The sequence below is a fragment of the Mastigoproctus giganteus genome, chromosome 4, assembly GCF_048544385.1.
Source record: "Mastigoproctus giganteus isolate SK-2022 chromosome 4, ASM4854438v1, whole genome shotgun sequence".
Classification (NCBI taxonomy): domain Eukaryota; kingdom Metazoa; phylum Arthropoda; class Arachnida; order Uropygi; family Thelyphonidae; genus Mastigoproctus; species Mastigoproctus giganteus.
Genome location: NC_143578.1, coordinates 74,110,662 through 74,132,005, shown reverse-complemented (window position 1 = coordinate 74,132,005; position 21,344 = coordinate 74,110,662). Strand labels below are relative to the sequence as shown.

Below are 21,344 nucleotides of genomic sequence, written 5' to 3'. Positions count from 1 at the left end.
ATGGCGAAGAATATTTTATGGCTGCGTGTGACTGCATGGTGCACAAGTTCCCATCGAAAAATTATATTCTCATAAATGCTGAGGTAGCCAATTTAAAAATCATTTCAAATTTCATCAGTTGGCAGTGCATCATTTTCATTTGAAATTTTTTATAGACAAGTTTCTAGTACTTCTTGGTGATGATAATGATAAAGAAACAGATGAAGCATTAAATATTTTTCAACATCAGTTCTCTCAATTTCAGTGTGATAATCTAATCTCGCAGAAGTTGCTTTGAAAGAAGAAGGAATTGATGTACAGTGATCCATGGTTAGAGAACTGACAAATTCACAAGAAAGATTGAAGTATAACAAATTATTCCAACTCATGCTTGGCATTTTAATACTTCCTCATAGCAGTTCTGAGTATGAGAGAATATTCAGCCAGGTTAGGAAAACAAAGAGTTCAGATCTTCTCTTTCTCATGAAGTTTTGTAAATGCTCCTGACAACCAAGTCTGGACAGCAGGGCTATGTTATAAATAAAACTTTGACTCATTGTTGTAGAGGACAAAGTATAATTTTTGAAGCAAGCAAAAATCTGCAGACAGAAAAATATTAGTTAAGCTCTAATGTTTATAAGTATACTGCACCAGCAAGCAATTTTGACAGTGAAATTTAGTTGATTTCTAGTTCTTTGTGGACATTAAAAAAAAAAAACCCTGCTTTTTACAAAAAAAAAAAAAATCCATTTTGGGGGGGAGAACAACATCTGTTTTTTTGAAAAAAAATCTTTTTTCATCTGTTTTGGCCCAAAAACACTGTTTTATGCCTGAGCCTGATCTCTAGCTTTTGGAAGTTGAAAGCTGTGCATATACCATATGTCTCTTATAGCAAAGTACCTGGTTCTTCATTTGTTTCTGGAAGGATTATATAATATTCCAGCAAACTGGTAAAGCAATGTTGCCACTACTACCTTTATAATTACTGAAGCCATGATCAAGAATCACCCATACAACAAAGTTGACAGTGATTTCCAGCACCACTTAGCATGTTTAACTACAAAAAAAAAAAAAAACTGTGTTCCTTTTTGAGTTCATATGACATACACTTTTGAAATTGTGAAATAATATGTTTGAAATGACAATGGGTTATCAAAAGGTTTCTATGACAATGTTCTACATGTCCCAGGAGGTTGAGTTTGCCATATATATACTACAAAGTAATACATATTTTATATATATTATTTTGTAGTTACCATCCAAAGTGACACATTTCTTTCATCTTTTGTGGCACTTCATTATGCTTTTGTCTCAGAAGTTACCCCTGCATTTCCCAAAAAAAAATGCTTTCATCTATGGAAAGAGAAAGTCAGAAGGTGCCAAGTTTCAGAATAAGGTGAGTATGGCAACATAGGAAGTTTTAACTTCCAGGCAAGATCAGTGGTTGCAAAACAGTACTGTGGGCTGGTTCATTGTGAAGCAGCTGCACATCTTTTCCTTAATTTCAACATATAATTGCCTCAGTAAGTTGCTGTAATAACGTGCATTGATGGTAATACCCTTCTCCACGTAATTATTGAGAATAATGCTCATCCCCTTTCAGAAAACTGACAGTAAAACTTTCTGTGAAGATGGTTGCACTCCTCCCCTTTTGGGAGTGGGTGAAGATGGATTTTCCATTGTTTTGAAACCATTTTTGTTGTTGGATCAAAGTGATGTATCCACAATTTATTAGTCACCAGTTGGGAAGAAAACATGTCAGGGTCGCTGTCACACATGGCAATTAAATTCAGCAGAAGGGCCTGTCCTTTTTATTTCGGAAAGCACGTGAGCAAGCGAGGAATCCATTTTGTTGAGACCTTATTCAAATCATTTTGAATTATGCTCTCCACTGGTCCATAGCTTATCCTAGTCTCTACAACTATCTGTTTATTTGTTATTTGACGGTCATTGAGGATCATTCAGTTTTCTCCTTGAATTTGGCATTGTGTGCAGAGCTGTCACTAGTGTTTGTGGCGTCCGAGGCAAAACTTTGTACTGGTACCTAATTCATATTGTATCTTAACATGCATATATATATGCAGTAGCTCATCTAGTAGTGCCTATTTTAGGCAGAACCTGTGGCAAATGCCTCACTTGTGACCTCTAGTGCCAGGCCTGAGTGTGAGATGTGGATGGCTGCCCAATTCTTTCCTCATCGTGGAAGTTCTTCTGGCTGCACTTGAAATGTCTCCACCAATGTTCTACAACATCATATGATGGGTAGATATCCCAATACACTATAGACATCTCTTCCTGGATATCCCCATCATCCTCTTCCTTGGTTGTTTGCCTTACAGAAACAGGAATTTGATAATGGATTGATATTCACCTTTATCCATGATGACACTGTCACACATTCAGCTCTGTAACAAAATAAACAACCATTAGAGCAGCAAAACTTTTGGTTCCACCTAAAATAGGCACTGCTAGATGAGCTACTGCATATATATGCATATTAAGATACAATATGAATTAGGTACCGGTAGATAGACAAAAACTACCTTCATTACAGCATTGGTGTGTGGTCCTTGAAGCCACAGACATTCTATGAAGTTCGGCAAGAGGGGTTTGCTACCTGGGAGTCTAAAATTTCGATGGAACTGAAAGTCAGGTGACAATCAAGTCAACTAAATTTGTTTAATCAAATCCAGTTGCTCTGTGACAACCAAATCCTCTGCTTGCACTATATGTTAGTGGTACTGTTAGTGATCCTGGGTATAACCCCTGTGTGCATGTCCTGAAATATGACAGTATCTGGAGGTGACCAACCAGGTGCAAACCAATGTAAGCAGAGCTTGAGGTGTAGCATCCACACGATATTGAGAAATGCCATCCCTCTGTGTCACCAAGCAATATTAGATGGTGGATAACTCGTCGACCAGTGCAGTACCACCACTTTGCTTATTGGAGGCTTGAAGTGGTGGAACCAAGTGTAGTATCCAGAGCAAATCTCTGGCTACTCATCTCTTCCATCATACAGTATAATGTCTTTTGAGGTTTTATTTATTTATTGTACTGGGTGATCCCAGCCAGCTTTCCTGGCCCCTGTCACTATTTACATACTGCACAGATAATTACAATTTCTCTATTACAACATATTGAAGTTTCACACTTTGTGTGCCTGCTCCAGTATAGGGTAATGGAACCCTACAGTTGATGTCATGTGAGTTTGAATCTCTGCCAAGAAAAATAACCAGTGAGAAAGTCCTCGCACTAACCCTCTCAAATCATTTCACCTGTCTTCTTCCATTATATTTGCCGCAGCCAAAACATTCTACATGCACCCATTTCACTCACGAAAAATTGGAATGTGCCATGGAAATACACAGTATTATCAGCATTGTTCTTGCTCCATTTACAACAGGACTCATCATCCCTTGAAAACTTGTACTGTAGAATTTTGGAAAGCACCTGTCTGTCCTTGTCTTCAGTAGAAGAGCCTCACAACCAGAAGCCAGTGTTTGCGTGCTTCATTGATCAATTTCTCTCATAGATCCTGTTATTAATGGCACCTATACATCTATATAGGTGCCATGAATACCAGGGCACCTATACAGATGTACCCAGTATTCTTTTTCTCCACAAGTACACAAATGTGCTGAAATACCTAATTCATTTAATTTTCCAAAGAAGGACTAGTGTCCTGTAAGCAAAAACGTTGAATAGAAGTTTGGTTGAAACCAACTTGGCATATCCTTCCAAAAACTTTGATGCTTGGAAGAAACATTTTGGTTATTAAACCCTCGGTACAGTTCTATCTGTTTTCCACTTGGTCAATAAGAAGAGTCCACAGTCGTTTCCTCTCATTATAACCATTGACACAACAAATTTCAGTTGATACCTGCTAATATGGCTGTCTGTGCTGCTGATAGAAGTATACTGACTTGAATACTAGCAACCAGATCCAGTGGCAGCCATCCTGTTATCACCTGAAAGGCCTCATTTGACACAATCCTATAGGCCATACTGAGTTGTAACAACCTTGTCCATTGTTTTGAAAATTGGAACTTGCATGATGCCAAGATTCCATTTTTTCCCTTAAATTTTTAGGGTACAGCTTTAATATGGTGTTTGCAGGCCAGCCACTATATCAGACTGAACCACTTGGTAAATCTAGGAGGCTTCTGGAACATCTAGTGTATAATCTCACTGTCTCTACTATACCAGATCATGACTGGAGGAAGTCCGAGTAGTGTGTATGCAGGGGTATTGAAGAGGCAGTTATGCCAAGGAACTGGGTATATTCTTTCTGTGTTTATGGCACCAAAAATTTCATCATTTCATACAATACGTCCTTCCCCCACCTTTTCTTATTACTGAATGCATCATGAATAGTTAAACTAATAAAGCAAACATATATGTGAAAAGATCTGAACCTCACAAACACTTCCTCGTTCATTTCACAAATATACGTGGTCTCAGTTCCAATCTCAATGATGTCCATTTCCACTTATATTCTGCCAAGCCCCACATACTTTTTCTAACAGAATCCAGTTATCAAATGATTAACCATTGCTCATCTCAGTTGTCCTAATTATTCGCTGTACGATGCCTTTCATTTCAAAGAGCAATGAAACCTGTACTTATGTCCACTTTGATATTCCCTCTCAGTGACTTAGTAATTTGGAATCTGTTTTCGATCTCTGGATTGAAATCTACATCATTCTGTCAAATTCATCTGTTGCCTTTCTCATTCTCCCAACTTGGTTGGCATTCGTGGCGAGCAGACGTGCCTATTTCAGCTCTTCAAAGTGACATTAAAGAAGCATAGATAAGAGGGGACTAAAGCAGAATTAGTGAAGTAGAGCAGGATTTCAAACTTATTAAAATAAATTTGTAAAATTTATTTTAATAAGTTTTTTCCCCGTAATCGTTTGATTTATTTTTTTATATTATAAATATAATTTTTCGAGTTTGTTTTATTAATAATTAGTAAATTTCATAATGGTTATTACAAGATCTTCCTTGAACACTTCATCAGAGGGTACCATGACTCATAACGGAAATAACCGATGGCGATTTCCGGGCGAGTCATGATTTTATACTTTGCAGAACCTGTGGCATGTATTCCAAGGTCGAACTAGTGGATAATCCTAGCTCACTTGGAGATTCTTTTCTTTGTCACCATTGTAAGGAGTGCACCAATCTTAAGTTACAGTTTACGGCACTGAAAAAACGATTGCTTGCTCTCGAAAAGAATGTAACTGGGAGCTCGTCAAGGACTCAAAATTCTAGCAACTTACCAAGTGATGCACTCCCGATTTGGGCCCAGAACAGAATAACCAAGTGCAACCTACTCTGGTTCAAAAGGATTTAGTTCCATTAGGAGACCCCATTGTCAGGGAAACGGGAAATATTTTTTGTAATAAGGATAGGTGGACTAGAACCAGGGTATTTCTGCCAGGAGCAACTATTAATGTCACCAACAGACTGTCAGATTTTAAGGGGGGGGGGAAGAATATTATTATTCATATGGGGACTAATGACGTTAAGCATACACGATCTGATGATTTGTTAGACAAATATAGGGCCATGCTGAAGAAATATGAGTTAGGTCACAATGTATATGTGTCTGCAGTTCTGCCCAGGCACGATAGGAGGGATTATATGTTAAAAGTTTTGTGGATTAACTCAAGACTTGGATTCTGCAAGGCTTTTGGGGGGAAATTTCTATCATCTTGGCCCGCACTTGTAGGTAGAAGAAATCTGTTTCGTAGAGACGGGATACATTTAAACCAAGGTCGTGCAAATGTTTTTGCTAGTATTATTGAGGATACCTTAAAGGTTCGGGGAAACTGCTAGTTTGGGGTGGACAAGGGTAAAATAGATATGCATTTATCTGATAGTATTTGTCAAATTAACGCTTGCACATACCTCAAGAGTTCTTGTTTGTTACTGCAACAGAAGCGGGTAGCAAATGCCAGGGAAGGGGTGTGTCATGATAGTTAACTATACAAGAACACTAAGTTTTAATTATTTATACAGTAATGTCAGAAGTGTCTTCAATAAAATGAGTGAATTCGAACTGCTGGTTAGGACAAGTAACACTGACATAATAGAGCTTACAGAAACGTGGTGCCACCTGGAGATAAGGGATGATGAGTTTCAGTACGGTATAAATAATGTATTTAAGAAGGACAGGGGGGCAGTGGGTCATGCTTCTTATCAAAAGTATCCTGAGCGCGACAAAAGCTTTCTCGGATTCAGACGTTTCACATGCTAGTATGGGGTGAAATAGTTGGAAGCAAAGGTATAATGAGAGTAGGAGTAATCTATAGGCCAGCTGATTGTGAAGATTATGATGGGAGCCTCTAAATGCAAATGGAACGGGCAAGTAAGTGTGAATGTCTTATTATGGGTGATTTCAATTTGTCTCTAATTGATTGGAGCAAATGGGAGGAAACTCCACATGGGGGACAAAATTTTTAAATCAACTAGATGATTGTTATTTGTATCAACAAGTCAGGGAAAGTACTAGGGAAAAGAATACTCTAGACCTCATCACCCATGACCCAGATAACATAATAGAGCTGACAATACAGGATCCAGTAGCAGGAAGTGATCACGGAGTTCTACGGCGGACGATGAAGAGAGAGAGAGAGAGAGAGGTAGCTGTAGTTAAAGGCAAATGAATGGGTTATAATTTCAGCAAAGGAAATTACGATGCCTTAAGGTGCTACATGGCCTCTATTAAGCGGGTAGATATATCACAGAGCCAATACAATTGAATTAGAGCATACCTTAAAAACATTAATCACAGACGCCTTGAATGCTTATATACCATTAAAAAAATACTCCACGAGGAGGATTCCAAGTTGGAGGAATAATGAAGTTGCCAAATTCTTGAGCAGAAAAAAGACATGGAAAAGGTACAGAGCAATAAAAAGTACCGAAGCCTATAACAGCTACATATTGATCTGTAATAATGCCACTGAAAAGGTTAGGCTGGCAAAGGCAGATTATGAGAAATCGCTAGCAAAGAGTGGGGGGGGGGTAAGGAATTCTTCACATATATAAGTGCAAAGAAGAGAAGGACGAACCAGATCGGACCCTTATGTAATGGACGTGGGACAGTATTAGATATGCCAGCTGAAGTTGCAGATGAACTCAACAGTTACTTTGCATCGATACTTACAGAAGAAAAACCCTTTACGTCGATGAGAAATTCTGGGAGTGAATTTATAAAAAAAGGTAATTAATGACGTTGAAATTTCACACGTTTATTTAATGAAAAATCTTAAGGGAGGCAGCAAGTGAGTGCATTGAACCATTGAGGATAATTATGAGAGCGTCACTGAACTCGGGAGTGATTTCGTTGGATTGGAAAAGTGCCAATGTATCTCCAATACATAAAGGCTGTTCTAAGAGTGAAGTGGGAAATTACCGGTTAGTCTAACTTCGGTAGTAGGGAAAATCATTGAGACTATGATCAAGGCTGGAATTCAGGATCACTTAGTTAAAATGAAATTCTGAAGGATACTCAGCATGGTTTTGTAAAGGGAAAATCACGTTTAACTAATCTGGTTAGCTATTTTGACAGGGTGACTCAAGAGCTGGACTTGGGGAATAATTTCGAAGTTTATTTGGATTTCAGCAAAGCATTTGACTCAGTCCACATGAACGGTTACTTTATAAGCTGAAACAGATTTTCCCTCAAAAAGGATTTTGAGGGACAATCCTCAAAGGATTTTCCCTGTGGAATCACAGGGAAAATCCTTTGAGGATAGCAGAGTGGCTTCAGGGCAGGAGACAAAGGGTTGTGATAAATGGTTTTCTCAGATTGGGTTGATGTAAGAGGTGGGGTTCCCCAAGGATCAGTATTAGGACCATTGCTGTTGGGTTTTTTTTTTTTTTTTTTTTTTGTTTTTTTTTAGGAGCATTAGCAACTAAGGCCATATTGCTCTGGGGATATGCGGAAGTCATTCCCTGACCTTTCCGCATGCTCCGTATTTGGTGGGCACGGACTCAAACCCCGGTCTAATCAAGAAGCATATACTACGCACTGCTGATCCTACCCACCTGGCTATGGAGGCGCCGACCATTGTTGTTTTTTATTTTCATAAATGACATCGATGAAGGAATAGAGGACGTGATGTCTAAATTTGCAGATGATGTAAAGATTGTTAGAGTAGTTAATGGTTGCCACCAAGCAGAGCTTCTTCGGAATCATCTAGATAGATTTCAGAGATGGTCAGAAAAATGGCAGCTATGCTTTAATCCAGCAAAGTGTAACGTATTGCATCTGGGGAACAGTAACCCCAAAATAACTTATACACTTGGCGGAGTTGAACTAAAGCCAGTATTGGAGAAAAGAGGCTTGGGTATTACGATATGGTCAGACATGAAGTTCTATGAGCATTGTATACTGGTTGCAAGGAGGGGACCCACGGTGCCCTATCGATGAATTATCGAACAATCGCTAGTAGAGAAAAGGATTTCATAATCGCACCTAAAGAAAGACATTGTTCTTCTTGAAAGGGTCCAAAGACGGGTAATTCTCCTGGAACGACTTCGAATATGTGGGTTGCAGAGCTTGGAAACCAAGCACCTTAGAGGAGACTTCATTGGACCATTTAAGGCTCAGAGGCATGAGCAAAATGAATAATGATGAAATTTTCACAGTTATAAATGATTCCAGAACTAGGGACCATAATTTCAAGTTACGGGGGGAGTTGTTTTGATTGGATTGCAGGAAGTTTTATTTTAGCCAGTGAGTTATAAGTTACTGGAATAAGTTACCTACATGAGTGGTAGAGGCTGACGGTCTGGGTAAATTCAAAGGTCAGTGAGATAATTACCTAAGGGAGGAGGGAAATGCATAAGTTGTCAATTTCCTCTTCTCTTATTAATTATTATTTATTATTTTTTTTAATTTTCTTCTTATTATTATTATTTTATTTTATTTATTTATTTTTTTTGGCTGGTGCAGCATAAGCCATGGGCTTCCTTGCACCATTACTAATTGTGGCCATTACTAATACTAATTGCACTAATCACTTGAAACTCTGACTTCCTCTGTTTAAAACTTGACTTTCACTTGTCCAACTTTCCTAATAGTTAGGTAATTTTCCTGGTGATTTTAATTTTCACAACTCCAGCTTGCTTCCGTTTTTCAGTCATATGGACTCAGCTGGTCGAGATGCTGAGACTTTTGCAATTCCTAATGACTTGCACAGATTGTTCATATACCTATCAGAATACCAGAGAATCCTAACCACACAGGCTACCCTTGATCTTTTACTCACCAATAACCAGTGCTTTTTTTGGGACGGTACGGCGTACCGGCACCTTTATTACAGTGACATTTGGATGCAGTGCACTTCTAAACTTGTAATATTCCTTAATTTCGTTTCACGTTTACCTACTATTCAAATAAGCTAAAAATTACTTAACTAAATTTGCATTTTTTACTGTGTATTTTTAAGATATTTTCTATAATTCTACAATTATCGAATTATAGAAAATATTTATAGAAAATAAATTAAGCTATGCTATCACATTAAGATATTTTCTATATAAAACTGTCGAACCATTTTTATAATTCTAAATTACAAAGTCGGGTCTCTGTTTAACGAAGTCCTTTTATAACGAATTATTTTGAATTCCCCTTGGAAGTTGCATTTAAAATAGTTTCCGTTCAGTGAAGAAAATTTTCATATAGCGAACGGATTAAGAGAGAATTAACTCGGTACGCACTGTTCGCATTTCTGGCCTTCAGGCAATTAGCGCTGCTGAGCGAATTAAGAGAGCTAACGCATTCTACAACTTAATGTTACCTGGTAAAACCTATCCGACCACCTGTCCCACATACGGAGCAGTTGCGCTAGTGAAGAGTGAACAGATCAAGGTGTATTCCCAATAGAAGGTGGGCCAGAGCCCACCTTCTATTGCAGTGGTGCCCAACCTTTTCCCGTACAGGGGCCATATTCAAAAAAATTCACTTAGATTTCTTTAGTGTGTTATATTTTCCCTATTTTGTTGCATGTAAAAGTAAAATTGAAATATTCGAAAATTTTATTAAGTACAGTACACAATTACATTTACTGAACATTACATTTAATGAGAAATTTTTTTGATAATTAACAAAATTTAAAATGCTGTTTTAGTTCACCTTCCTCGCGGGCCGTAGGTTGGACACCTTTGTGAATCAACCGTAAGCGCCCCGTTCGAGAATTAGAAAAGTGATTTTCTTTTACCCCGACAAATAACCATCTGTTGTTTCGCGGAAGTACGTTATCCACATTTTTCCGTAAAATTTCCCTATTTCTGTTTACATGGTCACATTACCTGAATATCCGAATGACACCGACATTTTGGACAGCTTCAAAAAAAAAAAAAAAAAAAAAAAAAAAGAAAAGAAAAAAAATTCAAATTTAAGAACTAGTGACAATACCGATGAGGAGAGAAGGACAACGATGGTATTAAACCTTCTAAACATGAATTGTTGGCATTTGTTGAAAGTGAAGTTAGAAAATTGTCAATTAGGTTACAGTTAATGAAAGAGACGCAATTCGTGGATACCCAAATGATAAGAAGGTTTCAGAAGAATTTGGAGCATTTGATGAACGCTGTGAGTACGATACCGATTTCATCGAGTGAATGTGAACGAGGATTTTCACAAATGAATTTGATCGCCAGCCCAACCAGCGCTTCGTTGATGACAAATACAATTTCTTCGCTACTGTTTCTTAAAATTGTAGGCCCGCCGCTGACCCGCTTCGATCCAGCAAAATATGTCAGTTCGTGGCTGCTTCGGAAACATCATTCAGCAACCGACACACAAAGAGGAAGAAAAGAAGTCGGCAACCTGCGGCTAGCGAGCCGCATGCATCTCTTTTAACATGTAACTGCGGCTCTAACTTTACAGCTCACATGAAGCACAATTTGAAATGGAGTTAGAGGACTGAAAAATCAAGGACATGTGGAGTGAAAGACTAAAATGCCTTAAAACTGAAATTGGGAGTTTGGAGAGGCAAAAGGCTGCCCATACAATTCTACACAAATGGCCGGCGATAGATGAGTTTAAAATGCAGACCAAATTGTGTTCGATGCATGATGTAGCTTACCGGACCCATATATAAATTGGAAAATATTTGCGTTTGGATTTCTCCCAATTTTTGGTTCGACGTATTTCTGCGAGCAAATATTTTTGAACATGAACTATATTAAAAATAAATCAAGAAACCGTCGTCTGAACAATGCGAGCATGTTTAATTACGACATACTCGCATGATTTTGGAAGACACTTTGCTTAAGAAGTTCATCAGCAAAAGTCACATTAATTTGTACCTAATTGGATGTTTGTTACTTTTTTTCAGTATTAATAAATAATATTTAAAAAAAAAATTTTTTTAATAAACACCTTCCTACTCTTCCATTTCTTAAAAACTCTCGTCTCCCCCTCCCAGCTTGAGCTGAGGTGCGGCTCTTCGGATTCTCTCTCTCTTTTTTTTTTTTTTTTTTTTAAATTAGATCAAAAATGGCTCTTCACTCAAAAACGGTTGCCGACTCCTGGCATAGGGCGGATGAGAACTTAATAAAAATTTGGAATATTCTACAAAAACTTTATTATGAAATTATTTTTACTTATGTTATTATTTTTTACTTATTTTATTCACATTTTGCATATTTTTTTATATACTTGAATAATAAATTTATGCTTAATAAACTGTGTTTATACACTTAATTTGTTCTTATTCTGAAAATATTACTACTAAAGTAACAATATCAGGAGAAAAAAAATTTCAGAGTACTTTTCATATCCTTTTAATTTTCAATTTTTTCTGATAGCAAAGAATGAGTACCGGCACCTATTTTTTTACAAAAAAAGCACTGCCAATAACACAAGTACATGGTTGAAGAAGTGATTGTCTTCTGGGCACCTCGGGCGCCCCCGTAACCAGGCGGGAAGGAGCAGCAGTGCGTAGCACATGCTTCTTGATTATACCGGGGTTCGAGCCCGTCACCACCAAATATGGAGGATGTGGAAAGGTCAGGGAATGACCACCGCATATTCCCGGAGCAATATGGCCTTAGTTGCTAATGCTCCTAAAAACCAAATAATAACAACAACAACAAATCTAGCACCTCAGATCAACTGGTTGAAAGTCTTCTTTAGTGGAGCCTGTCGTGGCTATTCCCAACCTCGTGTGGATTTTGCATGATAAGAATGCAAAATTGGATAATCTGCACGATTTCTGTTCTTTTCCTTGGAATACTGTTTTAAGTCTCCTGATATCAATGTTTGCTCAGATTGGGTCATTGAAATTATTCTTGCATAAATGAAATCCTTTATTCCACACTCCACCTTAAAATCGCGTCTTTTATCTAAGCCTTGGTTTTCCAATAAATGTGCTAAGGCCGTTTAAGATAAGAATGTTGGATAGCACAATTGGCTTGCATTCCAATCTCCAGATTAACTTTCTGCCTATAGAAAGCTCATGATAATTGCAAAACATAAAGCATAACATATATTGCTCACCTCCCAAGGAACGAATTAAGAAAAAAGAAAATTGCAGGTTCAAATTGGGTTAGATTAAATTTAATAAAAATAAAGAAAAACAGTAGCTTTTGAGTCTAGAGGCCTCTTTATCAGCTGAATACAAATGTTATTATGAAACAATACCCGGGCATGGTCATGTAAGATAAAAGATAAACAAAGCGTGACACAAGTGCAAGTAACAGCTGGGATAATCACCAGTTTGAGAAACTCTTTATCCCAGTAGGGATAATTTCCAGTTTGAGAAACCTTTTTACAGAGTCTTAAATGAGACAGTACGCGCTCTTCTGGGACTGACTCGCCTTTCGGCGGTGTGGATAATCATCCACACCGCCGAAAGGTGAGTCAATCATCCACATCTCTCCAGGTGACATGCTTCTGAGTAGCCAACTCAGAAGCATCATACAACTTGGGGGGGGGACCTTATTGTCTACTCCTCAGACCGACTAACTCAGCCACTGAGTATAAAGAGAAATTCCTCACATCACTGACAGGATTCAAATTCAAGCCTTTTCCATCCAGTGCAGGGAGAACGGTAATTACACCAACTTTGCTACACACCAGGGCTCATGGAGTGCGAGTTCCACGGGAATTCTAGTTCATGTAGACTTGATTGCATCTTACAGTTATCTTAGATTCGACAGAGCAGAACCATGTGACAAACAACTCTGTCTACCTGATCGAACAGACGATCAATCAAGTTGTGTTCTGATCACTGAGAGGCCAGTGAAGTATGATTATGTTCACCCTCACGTTCCTGGAACCATTTACAAACAATTTGTACTTAGTGACATTATCCTGCAAGGAGTAACTGTTACCAGATAGATAAATAGTGAGCATGAAGGAAAGAACCTGGTCAACAACAATATTCAAGTAAGCTGCAGTATTCGGACGTTGATCAATCGACATCACACACTTTCGCTGCCTGCTTACAGTATTGCCACCCAGAATGATTGATTCATACTGCTCTCTCTTTCCATATCACTATTCATTGTACCAGAAAATCTTTTTTTTTTCCCACTCCTGAAGTCCAGTGTGTGTTTCTGCTTCCACTGCAGCTGCTTGTTTTTAGCTGACAAGTGTGGAAAACAAATCGTGTGTTACTGTACCCCTCGACGTATTGGGCATTCTGATATACCACTATAGTGCTGCGCTATCATTGATTTATTACAACCCATATATTAGAATACATGATTCTTTTTACACTCCATCAGCCTGTTACATCAACAACCATGTTTTATGGTTGTTGAACCATTCTTGTTTCAGTCTAACGACTGTTGTGTGCAGTGGCGGATTAAGGATAGTTGGGGTCCCTAGGCAAATTATATTTGGGGCCCCCAAAAAAATAATTTAAAAAAAGAATAAAAAATAAATAAAAGTTAGGTGGCAAATAAATGAAATTTTGTACTTTTGAATTTTTTGCTTAAATTTTCGCTTAACTTAATCAAGATTTTAATGATGTTTACTGAAAACAATCTATTTTAGAACACTATAGGAAAACGTCTTGGCTTGGCTTGCTGGCCCCCAAAGCCTGGGGCCCCTGGGCACTTGCCCCATTGCCTTAATGGGTAATCCGCCACTGGTTGTGTGTGAATAGAAGCGATCTTAGATTTTTCGACATTATCCTGGAGTAACTTTTACCAAATGGATGACTTGTGAGTATGAAGGGAAGCGCTATGTGCTTCACTTTATAGCTAGAAGAGAGTGATGGATTATTCTTGGATATGTCCAAACGAACCAAACTGTAGACATTACTAATATGTGCAGATGAAGAGAGCAGTGAAACGAGACAGGCATCAATAGATTTTCGTAGTGTCTTATTAGGTGACTCATACATATCAGGACTGTACTGTATATTTTATTGCTGAATTGGACAAGCACGTACAGTACCTCTTGTATCTGACTGCCTGCTCTATATAGCCTGACACGAGCCCTTGATGCTGTCTTTGACATAATACACATATCAATTCCTTTAATGATGGGGAGAATATCCAATAAACTGACCACTAGTGTATGTCTGTTACTTTCAGATAGCCGTAGTGATAATAGTTTGCGATGCGGTTATTTACTACAGTAGCTTAAATTTGAAATGCCTTCAAGATTAAGGCGAGATTTTTCTGTTTCCTGGGAAGAATCCTTGTTTTTCACACGATAAGTTAATTTTTTGGATATCTTCCACAATAACTGCTTAAATACCTTGGAAACTTCAGGGCAGACAGAGATTGTAATGGTCTATCTCCACTTGGCTAAGGACATATCTAGTTGTGGCCCACCTCCTCGTGGTGTAGACGGGCACAGGGCACGGTTTCCAGGAGATCGCTTGCCCGGTGGCAAAGAGGCCGAAAACAATACATAATATACGCAAACATAACACTACACGTTTCTGGCCGCTCTTCAGAGTTTTGTATCATCACAGAGTAACATGGCTGAGATGAACTTATGTTCCTGGAGCCGCTGTACAGAAGATACTATACATGTCTGCCTTGGAAACTGTTAGTGATTGTAAGACGGGTTCAGTGGTGTAATACCCAAGCAGCATGAGATTTGAAATAAGAGCCTATATAGAATAAATTTTAAAATTATTTCTTTATAGTATTGGTATTTACCTGCACGAAGTTCTCATTGAAGGTATTGTATATATTAATTTTATCCACTAGGTACTAGTGTGCTGAGATATGGTTTCTTGTATTAAATACTTACGTGGTACCAGTGATCGCATACAAGTCTGTCCTGGTGAAAAAGCGTATGGTTAGGGCATAGATAACTATATCTTCGTTCTTGTATGTTGCACATGTGAAACACTTGGCATCTTGCAAGGGGATGGGGATCAGCATAATACCCAGGAAGTCTTGATCTGCACGTGAAATTGGTATCCGGGATGTAGTTGAGCAAAGGATACTTCAAACAAACAAAATAAGATTGATTCATTTTCAGATAGACTGTAATCTCCAATGACATAACTTAGTATGGATTAAAAGTAAATGTTAAAAGGTAATTGTTTATTCGGCTAAGAATTGGAATGATAAAAGTCATCAGCATGGACATATAATTTATTTTTAGTATTAGTACAATGGAGTTTTCATACTGTATTGATACTAAAAACAGTACCGTTTCTACTCTAAAAATGGGCTGCATTTGCTCTTTAAAAAAGAAAGAGAAACAGCCAAATTTTTGCATTTCTAATCTCCAATCACTTAACTTAGTAAGGTTTAAAAATGATGTTAAAAACTAATTATTTATTCAGCTAAAATGGGAATGATAAGCCATCAGCGCATTGTGGACATGAAGTTATTTTTAATATAAATACAGTGGAGTTGTTACACTGTATTAATAAGAAAAACAGCATTTCTCCTCTAAAAAGAAAGAGATAAACACCCACATTTTTCAGGGAAAAGCATTTGAAATTGGAAAGAACAAAAAACATTCTAATGTGATGTAAAGTGCATGTTTAATAAATATTTTATTAAGCGTACAAAATTTATATTCTGCCATTTGTCTGAATGCACTAATACCCATATGTTGGAAGTTAACACCCCTGGGAATTAATGGTTAGTTCCATATATCACATGACAGATAAATTGTAATATCGGATAAAAGGATATAAAAGGAATGTACTGAATTACGAGTACAGGACAAGAAAAGGACCTAGATTCCTCAGCGAGAGATGTAGTAGTAGCATCATCAGTAGGTTAACATGTCAGATAGATGGACTGTCCATTTTCCATATAGCAGATTGGGATGCAAATATCAACTTTGGAAACATACATCAGTGGCAGACAAAAGATAACACTACCATTCTTTCCAAGATAACTACAGCACCAGACCCTCAGAGTAGTAGTAGTGGCATGTGATGCAAGAAAGCAAGTGTATGAGCTTATGCAGCATCGGCCAAAAAAAAAATCACACCATTTCCTCCAAATGCCTGTCCAGTTTCTCCTTAAATTTATTTAACCTATCAACTTCCACAACGACAGATGGAAGTTTGTTCCAGAAATTAACCACCCGCTGGCTAAAGGCAAATTTCCGCACATCAATTCTACATTTGTCTTTTCTTAATTTGAATTTATGCCCCCTTAGGTTCGTAATCTGAACAAGTGGAAGGATCCCATCAGAATTCAGCGTGCTCAACCCATTCAAGGCCTTATACACCTCAATCAGATTACCGCGCAGGTGCCTAGTCTCCAGCCACTGCAATTTGCAGAACTTAAGCCTCTCTTGGTAAGAGGATCCCTTCATTCTCCTCACCAGTCTTGTTGCCCTTCTCTGTACACGCTCAAGCAAATCTACATCCTTCCTAAAATGAGGCCTCCAGACCTGTACACAGTACTCAAGGCGTGGCCTGACCATTGCCTTATACAGAGGGACAATCACCTCCTTTTCTCTGCTAGCAAAATTCCTATATATCATTGACAAAATCCCATGATCTGCCCTGGCAGCCTGTCTGCATTGCTCAGAAAACTTCATATCTGACTGCACAATCAACATCGGTAGGCGCCTCCGTAGGCAGGAGCGGCAGTGCGTAGCACACGCTTCTTGATTAGACCGGAGCAATATGGCCTTAGTTTGCTAATGCTCCTAAAAACCAAATATCATATCAACAAGTACATCGGTAATTGAAACAAAGATTGAGAGGACCGACAACCATCAGAAAAAGGTTATATAAAGAATTACACCATGGTCTCGCAGTTGCTCTTAAGCTGAACTTTTCTCCCAGTAGTGCCCGCCCGCTATCCATGTGCAGAAAACGAGTGCATTGGGCATTATAGTAGTGACAGACGGTAATGGAAAATGATGAATCATGCTAGACAACGTAAGTATAAGATGGACACGACTGAGGTGCATCCATCTGGGTGTGCATGTGCCCAAATAACGGATTCATCCAGATTTTTCTGTACTATACTAACCATAAAGTTCACTAATGATAGTGAGATTATATGTGCCTGAGTAGTATAGAAAACGAGGGTTCTAGCCAGTGGCGGATTTCCTCACAGGCGCACGAGGTGTGCGCCTGGGGCCTCTTAAATCGAGAGGGGCCTCAAATCTCAGGTCTCAAAAAGAAAATAAAATTGTTTCATTTTAAATTTTTACACTTATCTGTATTACCGTTACTGAATAAAACTATAATTTAATATGAGAAGTTAGTAAACTCTTATGCGAATATCCCTACATATTATATGAAATATCTATGCGAACTAAGTGAATCTGAAGTAGAATACATATTAGCTTTCGGAACTAACATTTCACTCACGAATCTGTTACAAATTACTACAGTTTGGTGTGGTTGGTGTTTTAGTGTAGGAGTATTTTTGTTTTGTTATCAAGTAAGTATCTGTAATATCTTATGTATTGTTTAGTATTTATCAAACTGAATTGTTTGACGAGGCCTGACATTTATAGCAAGTGATAATTGGGAATTAATTTTTTAATTCCCAATTAATAAAATATGTATGAAAGAATTGCTCAACCAAAATGATTAAAACCGCAACACCAAATCTGGAGCGCGTGCTATAGTAAAAACGTGCGCGTAGAATGCACACTGTAGAGGTACCGAAAATATTTAGAGGGGGTTTCAAAATTGAATTGCGCCTGGGGCCTCTCAAGTGCTAAATCCGCCACTGGTTCTAGCACTATGTACACTTTTACAAACAAACAAAAAAAATCCATCTTCTCTAAAAATTTCCTAGCATCTACAAAAATTAAACTTTATATTTTTTAGGAAAATAATGCAGGTTTAGGCGAAAAATAACTAAAAAAGTCTCCCTCTTTAATAAATAACATGTCAGAATTAATAGAATTTTTTAAAACTATTTTATATAATCAAAATGAAATACATGTTCAGTTCACAAATTAATTTTTACTCAACTTTTCTGACATATAAATTTGAAATAAATTTCTTTCCTTATCATAAACTTCTGCTATGAGATGAATGTCGGTGTATTTTTTAAATAGTTTTAAATTTATTTACATTGTATTCAAAGTCTATTCTTAAATCAGTTATATTTTTTTTTATTGGGAAGGGTTTGTAGCTTTGTATTAAAGAATATATGCAATTTTATAGTCATAATTTTTTTTCAATTATTTTATTTCATACATAATTTTGCTAGCATGTATAAAACTAGCCTTTTATAATTTTTGTTTATGAAATCATCTTAATGAATGATTTAAAACATCACACCAGCTTATTTTCATTTTGTGTATTTATGAATTCTTAATTTATCGATTTGTACTTTGCTAACTGTTTCTAGTCTAATTTGTCTTGTAGTTGTAGTTTCACATTTAGTTATAATTTGCATGTCTGGTTCATCAGCAAATTCAAGAATAAGTACTACTAAGTGTTTGAAATTTAGTGACTTTTTTCATGTTTAATAGTCTTTTGAAACTCTGAAATAAATTCCCAATTTAACTTATCTGCATGTTCTTTAATAAACTCTTCAGAGATAGCTTGATGTTTAAATATTATATTCCAGTCGATCTTTTTCTGAAATTTCCAATTGAGATAATCCTTAAATTGTCTAACTAACTGTTCAGAGAGAGAGATTCTAGAATATTTTACAGTATTAGGTTTAAAAGGATGGTCTTCAGGGATTTTCACCTAATTCATAACTTTTTTTTCTTTTTTTTTTTTTTTTTTTTTCAATTAAATAATGACTGTTGTTATCCAGAAATTATAATTTCCTTCATTTTCTGATAAAATTAATTTTAATTTTATCCGAAACTTCCACTGAACTAAATTTATAGATTTGATGTTTACATAATTGGAGTGTTTAATGACGTCAAAATGTATTATCCGATATATGATTTTGAACTGAAAGTAATCAACAATTGCACCTTCATCACAAAAAATGTCTTTTATTCCTGCAGCTAAAAAACTTGTATATAATTTTTCATACTCATTTTTTCAAAATTTATTCTAATTCTTCATATGGATATCTTTTTCCTGAAACCTGAACATAACACGATTCTAAATTCAAATAATCAAAAATCGTATCGTTTTGTTTTTGATTTTCAAACCTATCTGATTTCTGAAACATTATGAAAATGTGAGAGCGGTTTCTCTGTATTAGAAAATAACTAATTACCTCCATTTTTATTCATTACACTAGATAAATACACATTACCACACTCCCATAACAAGTTAACAGTATCTCCTGATATAATATTTTGAAAAAAATTACTTTCTGTTGTTAATGAAGATTTAACTTGTAGAAGCTATGAAGCTTTTCTGACTAAATTTATAATTTTTATCGTTTTCTGTAATAATGAATATTTTTTCATATGAATTTAAAATCTGATTTCAATTCCTGTGAAAACTGTTTCGATATCTCTGCAAGAGTCAAAATCTTTATTAATGAATACTTTTTTTTGTTGTTAATTCTAGTCGTTTACACAAAGTATTAGTACTGCAAGGTAGTATCAAGTTGTATACACAAAGCTTAGATTTTCACCATATTTATGTTTCATGACATCATAATGAAAAGTATACATTAACAGCTTATATATATCTAAAGCTTAGATATATCTAAAATACCCATTCCAACGTAAATAGGTTTGTATAAAGTTGTATAAAATGTTTCGTCAAATCTATTCGTTTCTGAAAATTGGGTTTAGCTATTAATTTCCGATTTTATTTTCATCCCAACGTAATCTAACATCAACTGATTTTCTTACATTTTCCATAAACAGAATTAATTATGCATTAACTGTTCGAAATCTTTCTCAAATATATTTATTAGCTTTAGTATTTTTATCCGTATTAAAATCTACGTATGATTTCAACCTGTTAGAATTGCTTGAATTCTTATACAGGAACTCCCCGACTTACGTAATGCTTGACTTACGTTAATTCGACTTTACTTAAGTTTTTTCCAGCCCGTGCAAACTTAAAAAAAAATCGTGGAAACGTATTTTGAATCCCGTAAGAATAAATGGAGGTATCGTGAAAATATCGTAATGTGAACCCAATAGCGCGCGCGCACACACACACACACACACACACACACACATATATATATATATATATACACAAATTTTTTTTTTTTGTATATATATATATATATATATATTTTTTTTTTTTTTTTTTTTTTTTTTTTTTTTTGTAATTTGTTCCAAGTCCTTGGAAGTTGAAAATTTCGCTATATTACTAAGCTCATAGGTCATATTTATAATGGAAATTGCACTGCCCTTTTATCGTTATCATATGTTCCCTTTATAAGAATAAATTTTGAACGGCTTTGTGATATTTTTCTAAAGCACATTTCTGGAGGTCACAACCATAAAACAATTTGCACTTTCCGGTTTTATTGGACTTTTCTGTTCGTGCATCTAATTATAAACGGGTAGTAAACTCGATCTTATTGCATTTGCGATAATACCGATAACTGCAATTGTGTGGGTTTTTACGCTATTATGGTGAAATGTGTTCCCCTTCACTGAACTCTTTAATCATATAAAATACAGGTAGTTCTCGACTTTACGAGTTAATTCGTTCCTAGCGCGCGCTCTTAAAGCGAAAACTCGTAAAGAGGGAATTAAATCCCATAGACATAATGTTAAAAATAGGGGTCACGTTCTCAACAATAAAATTAGTTAGCTAATTAGTTTATGTTTAAACAATGATTGATTTATCCAAAGAAATGAAAACGTAGCCTGTAAAATCAAGCAAATTATAATAATAGAGAAATTATTTATGACTTACAAATGTTAAAGAAAGTTTATTCTTCATCATCATCATCGACTAAATGCACACTCGTTGATCAGTTATTATTGGCTCGGCACTCGTTTGTTTGTTGCACGAGGAGTCGTCGTCTTCGGAAATGTTTCAAGA

General features: G+C 36.5%; 1 protein-coding gene across 1 annotated transcript in view; it reads right to left on the bottom strand.

The window, feature by feature from the left end:
• The window catches only part of LOC150086836 (uncharacterized), a 64,024-nt gene that overhangs the window by 7,372 nt on the left and 35,308 nt on the right, over positions 1–21,344 (bottom strand). The window contains exon 4 of the mRNA XM_090372290.1: positions 15,221–15,418. Coding sequence (XP_090228416.1) covers positions 15,221–15,418 — 198 coding nt within the window. The remainder of the gene's footprint in view (positions 1–15,220; positions 15,419–21,344) is intronic.